This window comes from Copadichromis virginalis, linkage group LG12 (assembly GCF_057382275.1).
Source record: "Copadichromis virginalis isolate Kocher_CV1m ecotype Utaka linkage group LG12, C_Virginalis_male_GT1.1, whole genome shotgun sequence".
Classification (NCBI taxonomy): Eukaryota; Metazoa; Chordata; class Actinopteri; order Cichliformes; family Cichlidae; genus Copadichromis; species Copadichromis virginalis.
The window spans coordinates 36,725,288-36,747,601 of NC_140629.1; the positions used below are offsets into that span (position 1 = coordinate 36,725,288).

The 22,314-nt window shown below is 40.3% G+C and overlaps 1 protein-coding gene across 1 annotated transcript in view; it reads right to left on the reverse strand.

Moving 5' to 3' along the window:
* The window catches only part of fras1 (Fraser extracellular matrix complex subunit 1), a 299,016-nt gene that overhangs the window by 49,606 nt on the left and 227,096 nt on the right, over positions 1 to 22,314 (reverse strand). Inside the window, exons 31-39 of the mRNA XM_085476387.1 lie at positions 16,101 to 16,217; positions 14,203 to 14,317; positions 10,678 to 10,815; positions 9,484 to 9,516; positions 5,998 to 6,129; positions 5,755 to 5,883; positions 5,066 to 5,313; positions 3,243 to 3,394; positions 254 to 416 (exon numbers count right to left, since the gene is read on the reverse strand). Coding sequence (XP_085332513.1) covers positions 254 to 416; positions 3,243 to 3,394; positions 5,066 to 5,313; positions 5,755 to 5,883; positions 5,998 to 6,129; positions 9,484 to 9,516; positions 10,678 to 10,815; positions 14,203 to 14,317; positions 16,101 to 16,217 — 1,227 coding nt within the window. The remainder of the gene's footprint in view (positions 1 to 253; positions 417 to 3,242; positions 3,395 to 5,065; positions 5,314 to 5,754; positions 5,884 to 5,997; positions 6,130 to 9,483; positions 9,517 to 10,677; positions 10,816 to 14,202; positions 14,318 to 16,100; positions 16,218 to 22,314) is intronic.

Consider the following 22,314-nt stretch of genomic DNA (forward strand, 5'->3'; position numbering starts at 1 on the left):
CGCAACTTTCAATTTGGAGCTATTTTTTAAACAAAGACCCTCAAGCGATCTGACGGAGATCATGTGACAGGAGTCCCTCGCTTCTTTTGTCTCAAATATAAAACAGGTACATTAAATATGATTCGATGCTGTACTTAAGATGTTCTTCTGACTAAAGGTAAATATTGTTTCAGCTGGCCTGCTGTGTGCACCTCCGTTAAGTGTGTAAGATTCTTACTTGCACATTTGTATGCAGGACATAGCGTGTGCGTACCTTGATGCTGCTGCGGACAGTGACCAACGGCGGCTGTCTTGGTGCGGAGGTGATGGTGATGGTGCATATCTGGTTGTCAAGGCGATTGTTGTCTCCATCATAAACAACAAAGTGGAAGATATCAGTCACTGGCTGACTTCCCGTCTCTATTGAAGTGATGTACCTGCAGATGGAAAACCCGTTTTAATCACAGTTTCTGTTTTCTTCATTTATCCTTCCATTTTCTTATCCAGGTCTGGGTTGCACAGATGCACCAACTTCCTTCTCTCTAGCCTTTAGCTGAGAGACACATGGCCAGATTTACTAATGGTTTACTAATGAGGCAAAAAGCCTTCGCCTCTAGTTCTTCTGGAGGACACGGAGGTGTTTCCAGACAAGCCAAGAGACAAAATCTCTCTTCTGAGCCTCAACTAGGAGGCTTCAATGAGGCATCCTGGTCAGATGCTGAATTCAACTTGCTCCTTTCATTGTGGAGTACCAGCACTGCAACTCTGAGCTCTTCTTGAATTACTAATCTCCCCATCCTACTGCCTTAAGGCTGAGCCCAGACGCCTTTTAGAGGCAGATCATTTCCACCACCTGTATCTGAAACTGCAGCCATTTGGTCACAATACACAGCTCCACCTCATAGATGAGGACAGGAATAAAGATTAGACCATAAATCTTTTTTTTAAATACATATACATATATATACACACACACATATATATATATATATATATATATATATATATATATATATATGTATATATATATATATATAAAAACACCCAGCACGCCCCCTGCGGGCGGTTTATCCTTCAAGCTCGGGTCCTCTACCAGAGGCCTGGGAGCTTGAGGGTCCTGCGCAGTATCTTAGCTGTTCCCAGGACTGCGCTCTTCTGGACAGAGATCTCCGATGTTGTTGTTCCCGATGTGTGTGTGTGTGTGTGTGTGTGTGTGTGTGTGTATATATATATATATATATATATATATATATATATATATATATATGATGAACAGTTGAGCTAATACAAGGGAAAAAAAGACCTGAAGCCAAACAAAGAAACAAAAGTCTTATTTTTCCATTCCCATGATAATCAAAGGAAGTCGAGAAGAAAAGCCTCCCTCAGAGAATCACTCAAATGCAAATGCTGCTAGACTTTAAATCAAAATCTCTGACATTTACAAAAATTCTTGAAAAAGGTTTCTTAATCTTTAAAGTGTGTGTTTAATAATGATTTTGTCTGATACAATAATTCTCTTTTAATGGGTACATAATTATCTGTTTATGTGTTAAGTCGTGGATTGATAGAGGACTTGGCACAGATTCGCTTTAGCCCTCTCACAGTGATACAGCTGCTAATCTCTGCAGAGCACTAATAAAACTGAAAGCCATGCCAGTGTAATCTCCTCTAATCCCATTCAATTCTTTTAAAACAATTCCCAGCTCTTGTTTGTAAGAGCCAGCACCAAAGAGACAAAACTAATACAGCCGGTTTGACGTTCGCCCCCAGAGATCGCCCCGTGCCGCAGCTAATCAGGGGCTGCGTTATGGAAATGATATAGCTAGTACGTGAATATTTATGCTTCATTTTAGTGCCTCTCATAGGGGCCTTACTACCACTTGCAGGTACAATCAGAGCTAAGTTAATTGGCTTTGCTAATGCCAACAGGCTGATTCATTGAACGCAACGGGAGAAAGACTATTGAATAACTTCCAGTTAATACGTTTGTTTTCTTACCGGGTTTTGGTTAATGTCTGTGGAGCTCTCATTTCATGAGAAGAAACATTAGGATTAAAGGAAAGCAAAATGGATCTGCAAGCTGTTACAGCGTCTTCTGCAGCTTGAAGCTGACAGGGAAAGTGATTCCCGCTGACTCGAGCTGCAATCAGAGAAATTGATCGTGAGTACGCCTGCAGACTGAAGAACCCGAGACGGTGTTTTATTGCACAGAGTGGCCTCGACACCAGGCTATTCCTTTACAGCTGCCTCTTTATTAGAGGCTTAAAAACCTCCTCCTCTCACCTAAAAACCAAAAGGGTATAAGCTTTTTCTTTATTTCTTTAAATTTTTTCTACCCCCACTCCATCAATTTTCTACTGCTTATCCAGCTTAGCAGTCCAACGAGTGATGCAGATGCCTCACTGTCCAATGCCACCACCTCCAGCACTTCCAGGGCGACACCAAAATGTTCCCAACTGGCAGAAAGACTTTTTCTCCCCAGCATGTCCTGTGTCTGCCCCATGCTTGCCTTCTGGTTGAACCCATAACACCTCAACATCTAAGTAAGTCCGAACCCAAGTGGCTCAGAGCTGCACGGTGCTCTGAGCCACTGCTTGTTCGAGAATGTGAATCCTGCCTGCTATTGAAAACCAGTCTAAGCATCTATTCATTATTTTTATTGTTGTCATTTTTGCTTTCTTTTTTTAAAATATGTTTTTCTTTAATTTCATTTATGTTTATCATGTGTGCTTGTGTATACTAGATGAACAGATATTACCTCACTCCATGTTGTTTTCAATGTGCCACATTTAAAAAAAAAACTGACTCAACCCAATAAAAATACATGAAACCAGAGCAGGCCTGCAGGTGAAGGTGATAAGACCTCAGCTTTTACATATAACTACTCCTAGTTACTCAAACGCTGTTGCCGTGAGGCAGCCGTTAATAAAAATATTAACATTTTTTGTAGACTCCCATCGAGCTTTGTGAATCTTTATCGCATTTTCACTGACTGCTTCTGGGGACAACCGAGGGTTTTTGAAAGTCATTTTTAGTTCAAGTGCAGATGTTATACTGATATTACAGTTTTGTAAGTCTCTGAAGAAACATTTAAACCTTCACAGAAAGCCGTAATTAAACACCCGTGTCTTTGAGGTGGGGTAAAGTGCTTCACAGGTCACATAAAAACACACCATTGCAACATTTACTAAATGCTGTCCTCGTTGTCTGGAGGATTTTAAACGTCTTAACTAGTCCCACCGAGTAGCTGTTGCTACCCATACCTGATCCTGTGCTTATTGATGTCCTCCATTGTGAAGGAGGAGTACTCCCTCAGCTCCTGGTGCTCCTGCTGGGACTGGCTCCTGGTCAGGATGCCGTACATTGGCACCGACACCAGCTGGAGTCGAATCTGGTCATCTGGAGAGGAGTCATCCTGAGGGACCAAACAGACTTTAGTGATACTGTACTTAAAATGAAAACAGCAAGTCTCACCTACAACTCTTCATTCACAAAATTATTCTGTACTGTAAAATTTCCCTCATGTCACACACATAGGATACAATGTATAAAACATTGCCTATCTTCCTCCGGTCACTCCCGGCCCTTGGATGGTGTTGCGCATCCATCCTCTGCTTATCCAATTCAGGGTACCTGGGAGGTTGGAGCGTTCCCTTCACCAATCTTTTACAGGGCTATCACATAAAGATAGACAACTATTCACACATGCTGGTAATTTAGAATCACTACCTGCTGTGATCTAACCCCATGCATGTCATTGGACGAGGAAGTTGGAGTACCTGGAGAGAACCCATACAGACATGGGTTCTCTCTAATATATCCAGGTTTGGTTTTGGGATTGGTAATTTTTTGGTAGCCTGCTAAAGAAAACTAACCTTACCTATACTGTAGGCGTCAACAAGAACTTGGCTCTGTTTATTAAATAAGGGTCACCCAGTCACATCAAAGCTGACTTGTAGCTTTAAAGGAAGACGGAGTTTACAGCTTGTTTCAGTCAGTGGATCGACTAACAGTCAGGTACATCTCAGGCCCCTGAAGATTCATATCTATATCACACATTATAAAATCATCGGGTTGTCCATCAGCATGTAGCTTTATAAAGGCTTCATATTTTAATTTCACAACAATATCATCTCATTTATTTCCACAAAACTGGGATGTTATGAGATAAATGATATAAGGCCTTCATGTTGCCTGGCAACCACTTAGCAATGAACTAAAGTGACATTTGTATAGTACAGCAAAACCTCAGCCTTGCAAGAGAGACACACAAATTGGCTGATTGTTTTTAAACTAAGAAAAACACATAAGTGTATTCTTTATTTATATATACAACAACACTCACCTATATTTTTTATTTTTCTCTATGCAACCACATCAAACCATACTGTAGCACAGGCATGTACTAGCAAGATAAATGAAGATGATTTTAAACTGTGAACGATGCAAAGTTTCTCCAATGGAGTCCAAAATAAAAATATGGAGCTGAAAATAAGCTGAATATGTCTCTCCATCATTGAGTGCATATGCCTGTCTATTCTAGGGCTGATATAGGGATGGACAGCTGGACTTTGAAAGATAGCACCAGGCCACAGAAGCAGCAAACAGGCCCGGAAAGGCCCTAAAATCATCTATTCGAACCATAGCTCGTGCAATATGCATTTGCTGGCTCATGTCTCACAGAACTGCGAGCATAGTTTCGAGTGCGTGCAATCAGCTCCGACTGCCGAGTCCAAACCAGGACGCGACACAGCCCGGGGACAGCCCATTATCAGATCCTACTGTGGATTTTCATGCATGTTTGGTGTGTTCCCTGCTGCTTGGATTTTTTAAAATCCTTCTTTAGTCATGCTTCGTGTTTTGCTTCTTTTCCACTTTCCTGCATCACCATATGTATTCTTCTCCTTTTTCTTCTTCTTCTTCTGTACACCATGTCTTTCTTTTTAATATTATATCTTTCTGAACCTGCCTGCACAACCTCTCTTTTCCACACAAGACCCCATGACACTTGCGTAATACATAAACCAAAGCTCAGCGTAATTCAAACACTAAACACTCTCACTGGCACGCAGCTCTCCTAACTCACCGTGTAAGCCAGGTGTGAGCGTCTGATGACAGTGCTGCTTTTCTCGCCCACTTCCAGCGAGAGCGTGGCGATGGGGTCCTGCTGTGGCCCGCTGCCTCCAGCGCCTAGAACCACCACCTGCACTACTGTGGCAGCCATGGAGATACCGTCGCTAACTGAGAAGGTGATGGCATCATCTTGGGTGGAGAGCCCGGAGTGGTGGTAGAGCAGGACATTGCGGGTGACGTCGCTGAAAGTGAAGGTGTCACCTGAAAAGACGGAGGAAATGTGGATGTTACAACTGTAGTTTCATGTGTTGATTTTAGTCCGCCTGCTTTTCTGTTACCTTTCCACCAGAGACGCGGTTATACAAGCAGGGAAAAAGAAGACGTGAGGACAAAAAAAAACTGACAATAACTAAATTTTTGAGGCCATAAAAATATTCTTTCTTCTTAAGCGGGCGGCCAAGCTTCTGTTTCACATTAACTTTAAAGCTGGTGTGCAGTTCAACTCAAGCTGAGACTAAAGTAAAAATGACACGAGCCCTACGAGCCAGCCTCATGTGACTATGCAGTGTTAAAATCTATTAGCTGAACATCAAATGATGTGATAATTTACAGATCCTTAAAAAAGTTTAAAAACTAAAATCAGACAAATAAATGTCCATCCTGTTCCTCTGGTCCCAGCAGTGTCAGTGTGTTGTACTTTACCATTAGTCATGCGAATCTTTGTGTTGCCGTCAGTCTTTATCAGCTCTCCATGGACGGGAGCTTCTACCACCTCGAACTCCAGCTCATCTGGAGCCGTGTCAACGTCGCTCACGGCCAGCTGCTGACCGCCTGCATGCGCCACAGAAATGGAGAAGAGTTAGAAGCATGAACAGCCGGCCCTCAACAAGTTCTCTTCTTAAATAGTTTTTGTACGAGCCTGTTTTTGCGTTTATATAATCTTACCGATGGCAGCTTGTCCTCTGAGGCTGACCTCCAGCAGAGGGTCCAGAACCTGAAACACCGGCGGCTGCTGGTGGTTTGTCAGCAGCAGGACGGCAAAGTCCAGCTCAGGCGTGTTGTGCTCGCCATCTGACACTGAAGCACACGCATGCAAGAAGGAGGAGAAGAAGAATATCATTAAAGCAACCACACAGATCATACATGACACAGAGGAAACACACAGACACAAATTAGTCCAAAAACAAACGCACACCTCTAACACATCACCGCTAATGAGCTTCCCAGCTTCTTTTACTTCACAAAGAAATCTTTTTAAGGAAATTTAACAACCTAAAAGTCAAGATTATAAAAATAAAGCACATCATAGAGGCTGAAGTTATTAATTAATTTAAAAAAAACAGAATCAAGCCAAAAAAGGTGTTAGAGTGTAAACTCTACTTAATGGGGCCACTTGTCGCTTTGCATTAACACATGATTTAAAATTGAAACAGCAACAAGACAACTGTCAATTTTGTCACCTGGACATAAATGAGAGGGGAAAAAACAGCTTTATATAAAAATATATTATGATTTTATTATTTTGCTGCTCTTTTGTTTTACCTTATAACAATCTTCAATAATCTGAATTAAAAAGACAAAATTCCCGAGAGTTTTCACCACTGTGTGACTCTGATGGTGTAGCTCTTAACACATTTAATTGGCAAGTAAAAGGTTGCTGGTTTGATTCCAGCTGGAGACACAAATACCCTTCGGGTTTGTGTCAGCAAGGGTAAAACTTGAGTGGCAACAGAGATATTTTCTCTCTTCCACACATTTCTGATCATTTTAAACTCAAATTTTCTTCCTTCAGACTGAAACGTTTAGGCTTTAGATGAGTGCTGTCGTGAAAGTAAGTGAAGGGCCGCAATTGAAACGACAGTCCCACAATAGTGCTGAATTATGCTGAAGCATACATTATTATCAAGATACAAGGGGACAATTTTCTCTACCCACAGTAAGAACCAATTCATTTAGAAGCACAGGTTTGTACAGGGCTACGGAGGCATTTCAATGAAGATACAAATAAAACTACAAAACCTTTAAAACAACATTTATTTGCTGTAACTTTTAACCACAGGTAGAAATTCTTAGAATGAAGTCGCGCTTTTGTCTTTGCTGCAGTAATGATGGATCGTGGTTGAACAGGGTGAGCACTAACCATCAGTGCTTACCCTGATACGAGGCACACTCTGTGCTATAAGGAGCTGTTTTTGTTGTCTGCGTTTAAAAGCTGAACCAACATTATCATTTTAAATCATTTATTATTATAGTTCATGGTTGCATCAATGAATGAAGAAAAAATAAATGAGCACAGACACAAAGTACACGGTTAAACTGATGAACATGAATGAAGTCATCAGTCTGATTCAGATTAATCCAATAATTACTGTTTATGAAGTGTTTTATGTAGTTATTAATTTTAATGATGAATAAACTTTGATCACTTAGAGTAATTGGAATAACTGAGAGGGTGATTTCTCTGAAACACCATAAAATCGTGACACTTGATGAAAACTTATTCACACAGCTCAGCTGACTGAGAGCTGCAATATTTATAGTTTATCATAGTAAGAGTTTGTTTGCACTTACAGTGTAAGTAGAGTGACCTTTGTTTGAACTGAGTTAAACTGCAATACAGACTTATTACAATCATTTGTCTGTCAGATTCAATACAATAAAACTGGTGTTATTGCTTTTTGGAGGGCTGTTTAGTTGCTTAGCTGTTAGCTGTGCTGTAATTCACTGTAAATTAGTCTAAACTCACAAGTGGACTTCAGTGTTGTGTGTCTGTTAAGCAATTTCCTGTTTTATTTTGGAAGTCTTAGTCTGATCACACTGTTGTCTTTACTTCCTTTATGACTCTTATTTATTTATTCTATATATTTGCAGCATCTCTGTGCTCGCTGATGCATCATCTTTCCTTCTTGTTTAGCCAAGTCTTCCAGCACTCCTGTTTTTAGTTATATTCCTCTGAGGTCACACTTGAGCTTCTCGTGTACGACCTTTCCTGGATTTTTCCCAGGAATTTTCCTTTGTTTACTCCTTGCACATCTGTTTGGCTCGCTACCGTTCACATGTATGACCGGTGCCTGTTTTTGCACTTGTTTTAGGTATTGCTGCTTTCTTTCTCAGCCTCCAGGTCGCCTGTCATTAAAGTTAAACACCAGAACAGAAACAGCGCAGTGAGTGAAAGTTCGACTTAATGTCTCAGTTTGAGAGCTGATGAATAATTTGGAACGGATTAAAGCCAGAAAACTGCCACCGTGTTTTTGTATTAAAAAATATTTAAAGAGGAAAGCAGCAAATGCATGTAATTAACAAAAGCTGATTACTAATGAAAGGTGTGCTTGTAACTAATCAGTTAACTGGCTAGTCTGCTGATTACATAATGAAGACAAGAGGTATGAACCTGATAAAAAAATTTAAATGCTCAAATTAAATATAAAAACAATATCTGAGCGCGTACAGCAGCTGTTCAGGTAAATGTAATTTATCTTCTGCGCTGCAGATCAGCAACAGTGTCCTGATAACTGCAGCTGAGCTTTGGGTAAAGGTCATTTTTTCTCTTTTAGGGACCTATAGAAGTCACTTAAGACTGAACTGGAGCAGAGCCTGAAAGCACTGTGTGCTCCCGAGGACCGACACTAAAGTGAAAAACACTTTGGTGACACCTGTAAACACAGACTGCTGTTGGGGTGGAGTTAGAGAGTGATGGCACGCTTCCAAATGTTCAGTAAGCCTTGTTTTTATCTTAAGGTTCAAGGTCAAAGTTCGAAAACAGAGAATCATAAAGGATCTGACGACTTCAGTTGAAGTGGATCAGTGTACTAATGGCAAAGGAGCGAAAGAGGAGAAGAGGATGGAGAGAAGCACTGGGTGTGAAAAGAGGAGAGATTAGAGAGGTGATGAACTTAAAAGCTGAGAGAAAGATGAATAGAACAGGAAAAACATAAGAGGTGAGGAAAAATCCAAGGGGAGGAACATTTATGGGGAAGACAAAAACCAGGAGAGGGGAAACAGGAAACAGGAGTAGGAGAGGAGCAAAACAGAGAGGTGAAATTCAGAGAGAAGAATCTAAAATGTACGGTGGAAAAGAGGGAAAAGGAGAACTTTAGGACTGAAAAGGGAAAGCGATATAATTAAGAAAGGAACTGAAATAAAAGTGGAAATGAGAGAGAAACGAATAAAAGGAGACACAGGGGGAGAGAGAAGAAGGATAGGTGGAGAAAAGTTGAAGGAGGTGAAGAAGGGAAGATAAAAAAGAAGGAATTGATAGCAGAGGGGAGAAGACGGGAGGAGAAAATGGAGTGTGGAGGAGGAGGTGAGGATTGAGAGATTTACAATGAAAAAGATGAGAAAGGAGAGGACTGGGTGAGGAGGAGACAAACTGCCTCTCTTTTGTCTTCTTCCTCCTCTTACTTTTTAAATTCAGCGAGATGAAGTATTTACCTGTGAAATAAACGCTCAGCGACTCCGGCAGGCCTGTTGGGGTTAAAAACAGAAAGGAGTTACAGCCAGGAAGCGATAAAAGTAAAAAACAGAGGATTCATGCAGAGGTGACGGTGTTTCACTAAAGAGAAAAGCCCATACTGTATAAACTCAGAGGCAATGAGGATGATTTACTGATGCAAAGCTTCCACTGGAGCTCCATAAACCCAGATTAAGAAAATAAAAGTATGCTTTGATCTCGGATTATGGAAGATCTTTTTAAACGGAGGTCTGTGCTTCTGGAAACGTCTTAGCGTCCTCTGATAGTTTTCGAAATGCTAAAACTCTGCTCTTCCTTGTCCAACCCATCCACCTCTTCAATTACTAACCATGCAAGGCTAATTTTATTGTTAAAAGCTTTGCAAGAAAAAAGGTGATCATGAGTGGCAATAAAAGACAAAAACACTAAAGACTCAAACTTTAATAATGATTAACATGTAATACTGTAATATAAACGTTCAGTTAGGACCATTTGTTGGGACAAGCAATCAATATGTGATTGAAGTTTGAGGAGTTTAACAATTTTTACACACAGTCTCCCATTTTCAGAAGCTCAGATGTAATTAGACAAACTATTAAAGCCATGTAAGGCTTTAAAAGCTGTTAGGATATCTGTTTTTACATCTAACAGTTAGCTAGTGTAGACGAGGTCCACTCTGAGTGGGGTAAAGTCACAATTTGGTGTAAAAAGGTGTAATATAATTAGAGATTAAAATCTCAAATTAATGACCAGAAAGTGGACTGTCATGAGGGGTTTTAAAGGCATGATTTTAGCCCAGAGTGACCCTTTTATCAGAAGCATCCAGGTGAAAAGGACAGAGTTGTTTTTTAAAACAAGTCAAAAACACTCAGACTTGACACTGACTGTTTACTGATAGCACCTGTGTGACCCTCAGGCTCTGCAGTCGGCCTGATACGACGTGTGGATGCTGCTAATGGCAAATGATTATTGAACCGTGGTGCAAATGGTGTCTGTCAGTGGATAAGACTATTCAAACCCTTTGTTTTAGTTTGGGGACCGCTGGTTTAAACAAAAACAAGGACAACAATCAAAGAGGTAAAACAGTGTAATTCAGTGACAGGTCTCTGAACTAAGTACATCTGGCTGATCTGGTGCATAAAGGAGCTGGAGGTGAAGTGTGAGTAACATCTTACCGGTGAAGGAGTACTGGTAGAGCTCCTGGAGGTGTGATGGAGCCTGCGGTGGTCTGTAGATGATCTTGCCGTTATTCACATCAGCCTGAGTGAAATGTTGCACGTGTGTGTATGGCCTGTCCCGATGCTCGATGGTCCCTGGAAACAAAAAATCAGCACATGATGAGATTTTGTTTGAGCGTGTAGCAAGTGAAACAGAACAGAGAGCTGACCGGGTCACTAAAGATGCTGAGAATAAGGCTGGAAGTAAGATGTTAAAGGCCAAGCAGAAAAACAAAACGTTAATATCGGAAATAAAGAAATGCAGGATGTGAGGTCACAGGGGCTGAGCAAAGATGCTGTGACGTCCCTCTCGCCAGTTCATCTCTGCCAGCGCCTCTCAGAGGACACTGAGATGTTCCCAAGCCTGTGTTCCCGCCCCGGGGTCTCCTCCCAGCCGGACATGCCCCAAATACCTCAGATACGAGGTACCCAGGAGGTTTTTGCACATTGGAGTCTGAGGCAACATTTAAACAAGACTTTGTTAGAAGGCTGTTAGCTACCTTGTAGTAAAGGAAAGCTGCATGCCATGCTTTAATTAAAACAATAAGGATGCTAATTTCTCCCAAACAGCTCTTCCCTCTGAAAATGTTTGGTGAAATCCTTTAACTTCCAACTTTATTCTTACAGAAAACCGGAAACTTCAAACTTATTTTGACCAATATATTGTCATTTAACTAAAAAGAACTAAAACTTTCAGGGTTTTAAAAAAAAAAACTAAAAATCCTGAAAAACATTCCCACAAAAACAGAAGTTTTCCTCCTCCTTCTGTTTGGCGCCGTTCAAAAAGTCTACACACAAATTTATCAGTCCATTAGCTGATGAATATGACCCATTGTAAATCGCTTTTCTCTTTCATTAGACAGAGAGCTGAAAATGATGCAGCACTCTGACAGATGGTCCAGCGATGAAATGAATGTCTGAACGGCACATTAAATTCTGCAAAAATGAAAGCAATGCTCATCCTTATACACGGAAAGACGATAATGAAATTATTTTGGAGGGCGGCGACGCTACTGAAGCAGACTTGGAAGCAGAAGGTTGGTAGTTTCTGCGACTCCAAGCTGGGAAAAGCCAAACTCTTGAGCCAGTCATTACAGCTAAGTGCTCTGCAGAACATGATCCCCCTTCCTAAACTTTGTAGTCTCACTTTATTTTATTATACACTAATAAAATGTAACAAGGTGCACTTTATATGCTCTTTATTAGAATGGCCTCATAAGGCTCTTTACACATAAATTATGATCTAATACACTGCTGTTCATTCTAAAGTATACAACACTTGTGCTGTAACACACTAAATTATATCTGGATTAGCCTTTAAAATAGTGAGTTAAACACTGAGGTTGGTGGGTAACACATTCAATAAGCATTTACACAGTTGGTTCACTTGGTGAAACTGAAATGAGGCCACTTAAACCACATCAGGTCATATGACCACAGATCCAGGTGTGATATAAATGATATGGCTGCAGTGCGAGTCTGTGTTGATGTACTGGTCCATGTACACTGCAACGCTCGCCTACTGTTGCGAGCTGGGAACAAAACCAAGACTGCTGGTAGAGATCAGAGCTGCTGCTCCACATCGAAAACAGCCAGCTGAGGTGGTTCAGGTGGTCCAGCCTCTTGGATGAGGTGCTTCAGGCAACGGAGAGATTGCATCTCTCAGCTGGCTGGATATCCCCCCGAGCAGCTAGAGGAGGTGCCTGGTGAGAGGGAGGTGCGGGCATCTCTGCTTTGACTGCTATCCCTGCAAACTGATCCGGATAATTGGCAGAAAATGGGATTGGAAGGATGCCACTATCCAAAGCTAAAACCACTCTAGGGAAAATGACTTTCTTGGAGACTAATTTGGACACATTACAAGAGAAGCGTGTCGTAACATGATGTGCATGTACTTTGTTCCTATTTTCCCCCGTTCCTCGTTATTAAACACAACATGAAATAAAGGTCAACATTTTAAAGGAATATTTTGGGTGACAAGTCTTAAAAAAACATGATCAGTTGTATATTTTAACCTACTTCTTTGATCAAACGACAAATTAACCGTGTGATAAACAAACAAGGATGTGATGTCCTGATAGTGTCCCCAGAGTAACTTCCACTGAGCACTACGAGGTCTCAACCTGCAGGAAAGTAACGTTTTCTTCTATCAAGGTACAAATAACTCTGTAACAACCTCATGCATTATGCACCAATAATAAAATGTGACAACATTTCAACTCCTCAGCAAATATTTGATGCCTCTGCAAACAAGAAATTAACAAGAAGTAATGGCTTACTCAGAAAGAACAAGACAAGATTGTCTGCAGTGCTCTGTTATCCTCTAATACCAAAAGATGTGACTGTACTTAGCCCTCATTTTAGATAATGTAAGACTTCCAGACAAGTATAAAACTCCTGGTCTCTGTACCTATTTGCAGATCTCAGGTAAAAACTCTGAGCCTTGGTGCTTCCTCTCATGATTTGCTGTAGTTTTCTGTCCATTCTCACAGCTGCTTTACATTTTTGGTTTATTCTCATCAATACTAAATTTCATTTTTTGTGGTTTTGGTCATCACATTTCTGTTTTGCAGGCTCGTGTTTTGATTCATTGTTATTCTAGTATTCTGAGCTTTAGTGGGCCTGGATTATGAAGTTCTGCTTCATGTGTTGGGGTAGTTGTGAATTCTTCAATTTCTGCATTCTCCCCCTCAGTTAGTTCGTTTATATTTCCGTGTCTTTTTTGTTTCAGTTGGGGTCGTAGCTCTCTTCCTGTTTTATTCGGACAGCTAGTTTCCTCTTGTGTTAATTTGGGTTTTCATTTGTGTCCTGATTGTTTGTGCCTGTGTCTCATTCCCCAGCTGTGGTTATCACTAATCAGCCTTCTGTGTGCATACACAGTCCAGGCTTCCCAGTATGCTTTGCTAAGGAACCTTTTACTCTGTGTCTCTCTGTGCATTTCACGTGTGTTTGGTTATGTTTTTGCAGCCTCTGTAAATTGGCTCATTTTCTGTGACACATAATTTGGTCTAATCATGTCTAATTTTGATATGACAGCACTACCATGTGGATTATGTGTCTGACCAAAATTTGGCTGTAAGGTGTCTATCTCCAGTCGAATATGGCACAGAGCAGTTCATCTCTATTTGCATTTTTCCACAGATGTTCTGGATGCAAAGAGTTTTCCAGTTTTATAACAACCCCCCCAAAAAAACAGGAAGAAACCTTTGCCTCATTGCACCGCTCCATCCCACCAAATTGTGGATTAACAGCACCCGACTTGTGACTGTTTAAGTGATAATTAATGAGAAACAGTATAACTTCTTGACACTTTAACTTCTCCCTCTCCAGCTCTGAGCTGAAAATCAAACATGAACTCAGAAACTTACCCACTGTATCTAGTTATAAGGCTCCTACCCCCTGACAGGAGTTAGATTTTAATCCTGTTAATCTTTTCCACATTATGAGGGAAAAGCTGCACGAGTGTGTGCGTGTGTGGCTGACCTTGTCCCGATGGTAGAGGTTTGGTGATACTGTAGACGAGCTTCTCGCTGGGAGTCTCAGAGTCGACGAAGGACAGCGCTGAAGGCGTTATCTCTGTCACCTGAGCCTCCAGAGCCTACACACACACACACACACACACACACACATATTAAGGTGAGAAACGAGGTAAGCTTCTATATCCTCTATTTCTAGGCAGAAATCACCAGAAAACAACCACAAACATAAGGAGTCTCTTTAGGATCGAAAGCATTTCACCAGGAAAAAAACTAAAAAAGTTGTAAGATGCAAGAAAAAAACTTTTGGCTGCTCCCTTTTCACAGTGAAACTCAAAAATGTGTCAAAACAAACCCACTAATACAGGATAATGTCACCAAAGCCACTTCACAATTAAAAAAAACCCCCAAATTATTCAGAGGAATACTTAAAAAACAAATTGTAATTGTAACTAATTGTTGTGTGACTCACAGGACAACCTGGATGTGTGTAGTCGTTTTGGTGACACTGCACTCTGTTAGTGGGAATTCTTGGACTAATTTGTAAGTTTCTTATAAATTTGTGTTTTTCTCTCCTCATAAATAAAATCAATCTTAAATATTGATGTTACGTTTTTTTGGATTTGCACTTTACAGATATTCCCCACATGCTCGTCTCTATCGTCTCACACCCTGATGGAGGACGACTCCATCGTGGACTTACACCAACTCGCCACAATGAAAGCGAGTTGGTGATTTGATGTTGTGGCTGAAATAATGTGGTTGAAAAGAGCGCTGTTGGTGTTTAGAAATGATTTGTATGATTTATTGGTTCCAGAAGTTGAAATATGTGAATTCATTCCATTTATCATAAATCATTTTTTTTCTCATTTTCTCAACCTCACTGTGATCTTTTCTCTTGTAAATTTATGAGCTCCTTTCTTTAAAATTTCTGAAGTTTTCTCTTACAAATGTACAAGAAAAAACCTCACATATTTATGAGTTTTATTCTCTTAAATTTCCTGTCATTTTTCCCCTCACAAATTTATTACTTTAATCTCAAAATCTGAAGGTTTTTTCCCTCCAAAAACTACAAGCACTCCCCAGACCACTTACATTTTCTTATTACCTTCAAAAGCTCTAATATGCCGTCCGAGTCGCTAATTCTTGCAGCCACTCTAATGTCTCCTTTTTTAATCAACGCTGTGTCGAGTACGAGACTTTATAAATGAACTTTACACAGTCGAGTTTTAAACATGGATTTTGCTGAATTATCTCCCCAGTCAACCTTTCTGTAGCTGAACCTACATCCAATGAACAATATACAGCAGATTGCACATTTATTTATGTATAAATGGTCAAGGTCACTCAGCTCAGTGGAATGAGAAACAGATTTCAGGGTGAAAGGTCACCAGTCTCTCTGGTCGCTAAGCATCTTCTCATAAGTTTCTTAATCTTCTCAAAAGCAACATTTTTGGGGGGTTTGTTTAACAGGAAAACATACAGAAAGGATGTCAGGGCGATGTCTGAGGACGTGCTGCTGACAGAAACTTCAGACTAGAAACCAAAAAAGATCAGCTGATGGTTATTCACAGTCAAAACTATTGCTGAGTTTTCACAAATAATCATGTAGTTTAGTGCAAAATAAGGAAAAAATGTATTTTACTGTTGCAGCAGTCAAAACAGTGAACAATAAAATAAAATGGCTTAAGAGGTGAAAATCTAAATGTGACATTTTCATGTAAAAAGCAGAATATAATACAATAAATGGGTCTACAGAGTAAATTAAAAAAAGAATGTGCATTATAGTAGCTGTATAATTGACAATAACAACATCATCTGTTGTTGAAGCCATTGTTTTCTAAGACTTTCATACAGCATGTCATGGCTTCCATCATGGTGTCTTTTTGCGTGTTTTCCTCTCACCGTGATCTGTAGGTCGCAGTCGGGGGCCAGCTGTGGGAATCCTGGGATCTGAGGCATGACTCCTATGGTGAAGGTCTGAGCATCGCTCTGAACGACTGGTTCTGCCTCTGTGGAAACCTGCACAGACAAACAGGTACACAGCCTCCTATATGAGCCGCATCTTCAACAAACTCCATCCACCTCAGCATCCTTAGTCTGCCTCTGCTCACTGTAAGGCTTGAAAAGCCTTAAGTCTCAATCTGCAGCATACCAGCTGAAACAATGTCTTGTTTTTCCACTGCAAAGGCATATTATAATTAATTTCTGAGTGACACAGCTGATGACATACTCCTGAGAACCACCAGAAGTAAGACACAACCGCTTTGATGAAAACAAGCTGCAGTCTAATTAGAGCTGGGCGATATATCGAGTTTTTAAAAAATATCGATATATTTTTATACGAGATATAAGATGTGACCATATCCTTTATATCGATATAGTCTATGTTACGTTATAATTATACTTGCGGAGCCGCAAGTTTGCCTTTCTTTCGTCCACTTTCGTCTTTACGTTACTCGGCCTCGCCTCTCCTTCACTGAACACAACTCCCCCTCCTCCCCCATCGCTTCACCTGCAGGAAGCGACAAGATGGACACGGCAAATCTCCGTTAACGAGTTACTGCGCATCGCCCCGTGCGTGGGGCTGGACGGCGTCAACGTGTTAGCTAGCTAACCACGCTAACGAGCTAACCACGCTAACGCCATGCAGCCCAGAGGGGCTGCACGGACTAAAATCCTTTCATTCTCTCAAAAGTTGACAGCGCGCCTTATGTATGAATTCTGGTTGTGCTTGATGGCCGCGAACCGATTTTATGTGGAACACGGCGCTCAGCAATCTGTCAAAAAATGTTTTAGTACGACTTTGGTAAGCTACGGAGCTGCACCGCTTGATGGATTGTCGGAGCATTACGGCTGAGCCTCGCGGAGTGATACGTACTGTGCTTCAACGTAATATTACCTTACTGTGTATAAGGACCATAAATGGCACCTGTTAAGAGACGTGGTTGCGAAGCGGATTACAAACTCCAGGCTGTCAGTCACGCAGTACAAGTTGGGAACAGAGCAGCTGTGAAATCTGTCTTTGTTATAGTGCTCGTCTTTTACTTTACATTTTGACTGCACATTTGTGAGCTTTTTGTTATGCACAAAAACAACATTGTTTTCTTTTATTTATGGAGCATTATTATTTAATAAATGCTCATAATTTATTTTTGAGTAAATTTTATGTACATCTGCTCTATGTTAATAAAAGTGCCTGTGTGACATCTGGGACACAGCTTTGACTAAGAACTCTCTTTTTGTTCTTACTTTATGGCTTTAAAAAAAGATATATCGAGATATATATCTTATATCGCCATCCAGCTAAAAAATATCGAGATATGAATTTTGGGTCATATCGCCCAGCCCTAAGTCTAATAACTGAACAGGAACATAAAGTGAGCCTGGCATCAGGCTGCACTGCAGGAACGAGCCACAGAGACTCAGTGTGCTTCTTTTCATAAATCACTGCCTACACCGTGAGAATATTAAAAAAGAGACGTCGATCTGAGTAAAATTCAGCTCGTGTTTTCGTTTTTCTCTCAGCATTGGAGCAGTTATTACTCTGAAGCCACACCACTGCTGTTTGCTCTTAAACGATGTTCTGAAATCCACACTAAACGTGTTTCAAGACTTTTAAAAAAAGGACGCAGATGGAGCCTCTGAGGGTTTTTGTTAAGGAGCAGCAGTGGACAGCTGTTCTGTTTCTCAACGTATGCTTCAGGCTGATGTGTCTGTGAAGTAAAAACTTAAAGTAATCACTTACAAATTAAAAATAATTTGTCATCTCTCATACTGAAAAACTGTGGAAATGTCACCTCACGTGCAGTTACTGTTTGTGTTGCAAGGAAAATATTCAGTGGGTAAAATAATAACTTGGAATAACACCCGTGTATCACAGACTTTATAAAACAGTCAAAGAAGCCTGAAATGAAATCTGAGGGAAAATCCTGAAATGCTGAAGATGGAGGTCGTTCCACGTCTGAGAGCCAATCAGCAGCTGAACCAAGAAACGTAGGAGCCAATCATGTTGTTGCATTGATGAATACAAACTTTAGAACTTCAGGCTAAAGATCTGGTTTAGGATGTGTGATGTCAGAGATATTTACTCTGTGGTGTAGTAAGTGTACTTGTAATTACATTTGCACTTATTTGACTTTTGTATAATTTTTTTTCGGCTAAGCAAAATGAAAAGTGGTTCAGCATTACTGTCTGTGTTTCAGTGATTTTGTTTCTGCGTTTGCATTTTAGTTCTAAAGAGATATTTGATGTTTGTTTAATATGTTATATGTTAACATTTTAATCTATGCTTTGGTGATTTTGCATCCTTGGGTTTTATTTAGTGTCATATATGTTCAGTGTTGGGGAGTAACGGAATTTACGCATCAGCGTTACGTGTGTAAAATACAAAAAATGAGTAACTGTATTCCGTTACAGTTACCGTTAAACAGAATACAGTTACTTTGTTGAAATAAATGGATTACACGGCAGGCTTGTCCTGTTTCACACGTTAAGCTATCCCCTCTCTATTTTTGGTAATTCCATGGATTGCCGGTCCGGAAACCCAATGGACCTTTGTAAGATCTATTTATAAATATATCTATATCTCAATATATATATGCCATGAACATGCCAGGTACTGCATGTACTGGACTTCCTCTCATGTCCACTTAAGGCTGGCTCCCATATTAAATGTTCAAACTGACAGTGGAATGAAACAGTTGTAGGCGCTGCTCACCTGGTTGAGAACAGATAACCCACATGCTCAAAGCCTGCAAAGGCCTGATGCTCAAGTCTTCCCTGGAGCATTTTCTGTGCGTCACTCCCCCTGACTCTCTCTCTCTCTCTAATATCCTTTCAAAACTAAAGGTCATCCATATGAAAACTGGAGTTAGAGGCTTGGCCACTTTGATTGATGCTCGAGTCGCTGTTGGTATACTTTTTGAATTATTTGAATTATATTACAGCTCACTGTGTTGAAATCTGTCCCTTACTTTGGTATTTAATTACAGTACTTTATGTATAAGTATCTGTGTCTTTGTTAGTCAGTTCAGTCTATAACCTTTGACCTCTCTGCGTGTTTATGAAGCAGCTGATCGTTTCAATTAGAATTTAAGATTACCCTAATTGAATTGCTAAATAGAGAAAGATGATAGTGGATCAGTCTAATCGTCTCTGTGTTCTTCACTGGAACAAAACCAGATTTGAAATTTAGCTCTCTTCCTGTCTGCTGACGCAACACTTTTGAAAACTTTTAAGCGAATGCACTGTTGTCTTACTCGAGCCCTCTAACGTATGTAGCCATAAATTGTTTAGTCCCCTGATAGACATGCAGAGGCAGAAGCCTTGGCTGTTCATTCTAAAAGCCAATTTCTGTCCCCACTTACTTATTCCGCTGCAGCTTGTTCCTGTCACATCAGTGGCATTTGCAGGAAGGAAAGTTCAAGAACCTGTAGTCAGCTTTGTCAGTCAGAAGTAATGTAGGAGCAGCATGAAGCCTGGAGTCAGCGGCACCAATCACAAGTAATGTGTTGTCATGAGAGGCAGTGTTGAGTCAGCTGGATTTATTGAAGCTGGTGCTGCTGCAGAAAATTATTGATCATGTTGATTTGCTTCAACATAAAAAGACATACCCTATTTTATAATCTTCATAAGGTTTAAAATCCAATCCATGAGACTTCCAAAGAAAGGTTCAGCAGCTTTATCGCTGCCAGAATACTGCAGGACTGCTACACGTTAAATTTAAGACCTTTTAATACCACTTTAAATAAAATTTAGGACCTCCATGCAACGGGAATACACATCAAAAATTAATATGGACTTTTTGTAGGAAGAAAAAAAAACATTCGTGTCAGTTAAAAGAGAACGGTAAGGTAAGCAGGGTGTTTTCCAGGATTTTGGGGTCATGAAAGAAAAGAAAAGAAAACAAGGCACAAGAGCACACAGGAAGACAAAATATTTGAAATAAAGTGACAATTGGCATTGATAAAATCAGGAATGTCTTGCAGGCTCATTTGTAGCTTCAGATGAAATTGGCAGATTTACTGTTACAGTTTCTCTTTATTTGTTTCATTTTATTGTAACTTTAGGCTGAGAGTTAAAATTGATTTTCTACAACCTGGTTCTCATCAATCAACATCTGTTGTAGTTCTAATAATTACCATTTTCTTAAAACATGTACTTTCCTTGCGTTTCATTCACATATTGTCTTAAATCTTTTAGTTTTATACAAAAGAAAAAGATGATGTAAAAGAAAAATGAATTTCCCCTCTCTGCTCAGCATACAATAATGACAAGCGCTTTAACCTTTGCGCTTTAACCTTTGTCCTTTAGATTGAGTATTTCGGGTGATGGATGTGGATGAGTCTCTCTGCATGAGTCATTTCACAATTTCTCCACATCCTCACATTAAAACTAATGCACCCCGTGTGACTGTTTGTCAAAATCAAAGGATTTGTCCTTATTGAACATGACTTTTAACTTTCCCTGAGAATGATTAAATGGTGACTCAGTGGCTCCGCATTGAATTTAAACATACAATTGAGCAATCATTCAAGTGTGAAGTTACTGTCTTCAGTCCCAAGACTCGTTCCTTATGTTTGTCCTTAAATTTGAGCTGAATTTGGAAAAATGCGTTGAAATTTGCATGACTTCAAATGGCCTCTGATTATAACTGATTTATAATCCTGTACTGTGCATGAGACAGGGCTACTGGGACCTCACCTGGAGCCAGATCCGGGGTATGGCTTCAGGATGAGGGTTTAGTGGCAGGGCTTTAGCCCACGGGGCCCAGATGGGCTTCTGTCAGTCCAGCACCCACAGGACAGGGCGTAGACATTTAGTGCAGGCAGTTCGGTGGTTTCTGAAACTGTGTGTATCTGTGTATGTATTTAGTTCATGCAACAACTATTGACTGTACTGCTGCACACTTTTCTTTTTTTCTTTTAATCTCAACAGTCATATTTTCCTGCTTAAAGAAAGATAAATAACTTGTCAATAAATCTTTTAAATTGCTTTTGGAGCTGTCTACTTACTGTGATTGTAACATAGCTGTCTGTTATCTTCCCATTAACAAACCTGATAAACCGCTTAAGATACTCCTCAGCTTCCAAACAACAACATAAAAGTCAAGCATGAGAGGAAAAAGTTGCAGGGGCACAGATTCCGATCCGTCTGGTTTGAACGTGGTTTATGATTTATGTGCAGAATGCAGCTGAGCACCCTCCGTTCTGCTGCAGAGCCCAGAGTTGCAGAACCAAAGTGAATTTCAAATCAACCCATTCCAAGAAGGCATCGCATGCTTTTGATAAAAATCCAGAGGAGGACAATAATACCACCCTGACAAGCCGTCAAGTTTAATCGCTACGTTTAACAAACCACACCGATGATGGGTTTCGCTTCTCTATGTCACGTCTTCACCACTTCCCGGAGAAATGATGAGACACTTTCGAATTTAATTTGAATTGAGCACTGTGTAAATTGAAATGCATCTACTCTGATGGATGAAGCCAAAATGTGAGGGGTTGGACGGAGTGTGAGGGATGATTAGATGTAGCTACAAGCTTTTGGCTGCCTCTTTTGTTTTTCTAATGGAGGTGATGTGAAGCCGAGGCTGGCGTGAAAACACTCTAACCTGGTGTGATGAATTCGCCATCGGTTTTAGTGCAATTGTCTTGAATTTGAAAACAATTTCAGTGTAATTTGGTGTCATTAACGCTAATTGAGATAGGCCACTATGGGTGGATTTTAAGTGCCTATGCTTCACACGGAAAGTTTGAAAAGAGGGGGAAGAAATCTGCAGTGAAAAAACTGGAACGAGGAAAGAGGGAAACAAACCAGGAGGCATAAATCCAGCCAAAATGCCGGCTGCATTAACAGACACTAAACCAGTAGTGGAGTGTTTGGTGCATAAAACAAATGCTAAATGATAAGCAGGCTGTACTTTCTCAAATAAAAAGCAAAGAACATTTTTATAGCATCCTATAAACCACACAGTCTCAAACGGTTACAAGAATAAAGAAGAGAAGAGCAGAGGCGGTAAGTGGTGAAAGACGAGCTGGAGGGAGAGATGTCGGAAAGGTTGGAGACTTTTGGTTTCCAAAGGAGAGAAGAGATAAACACAGAGAAACACAACAGA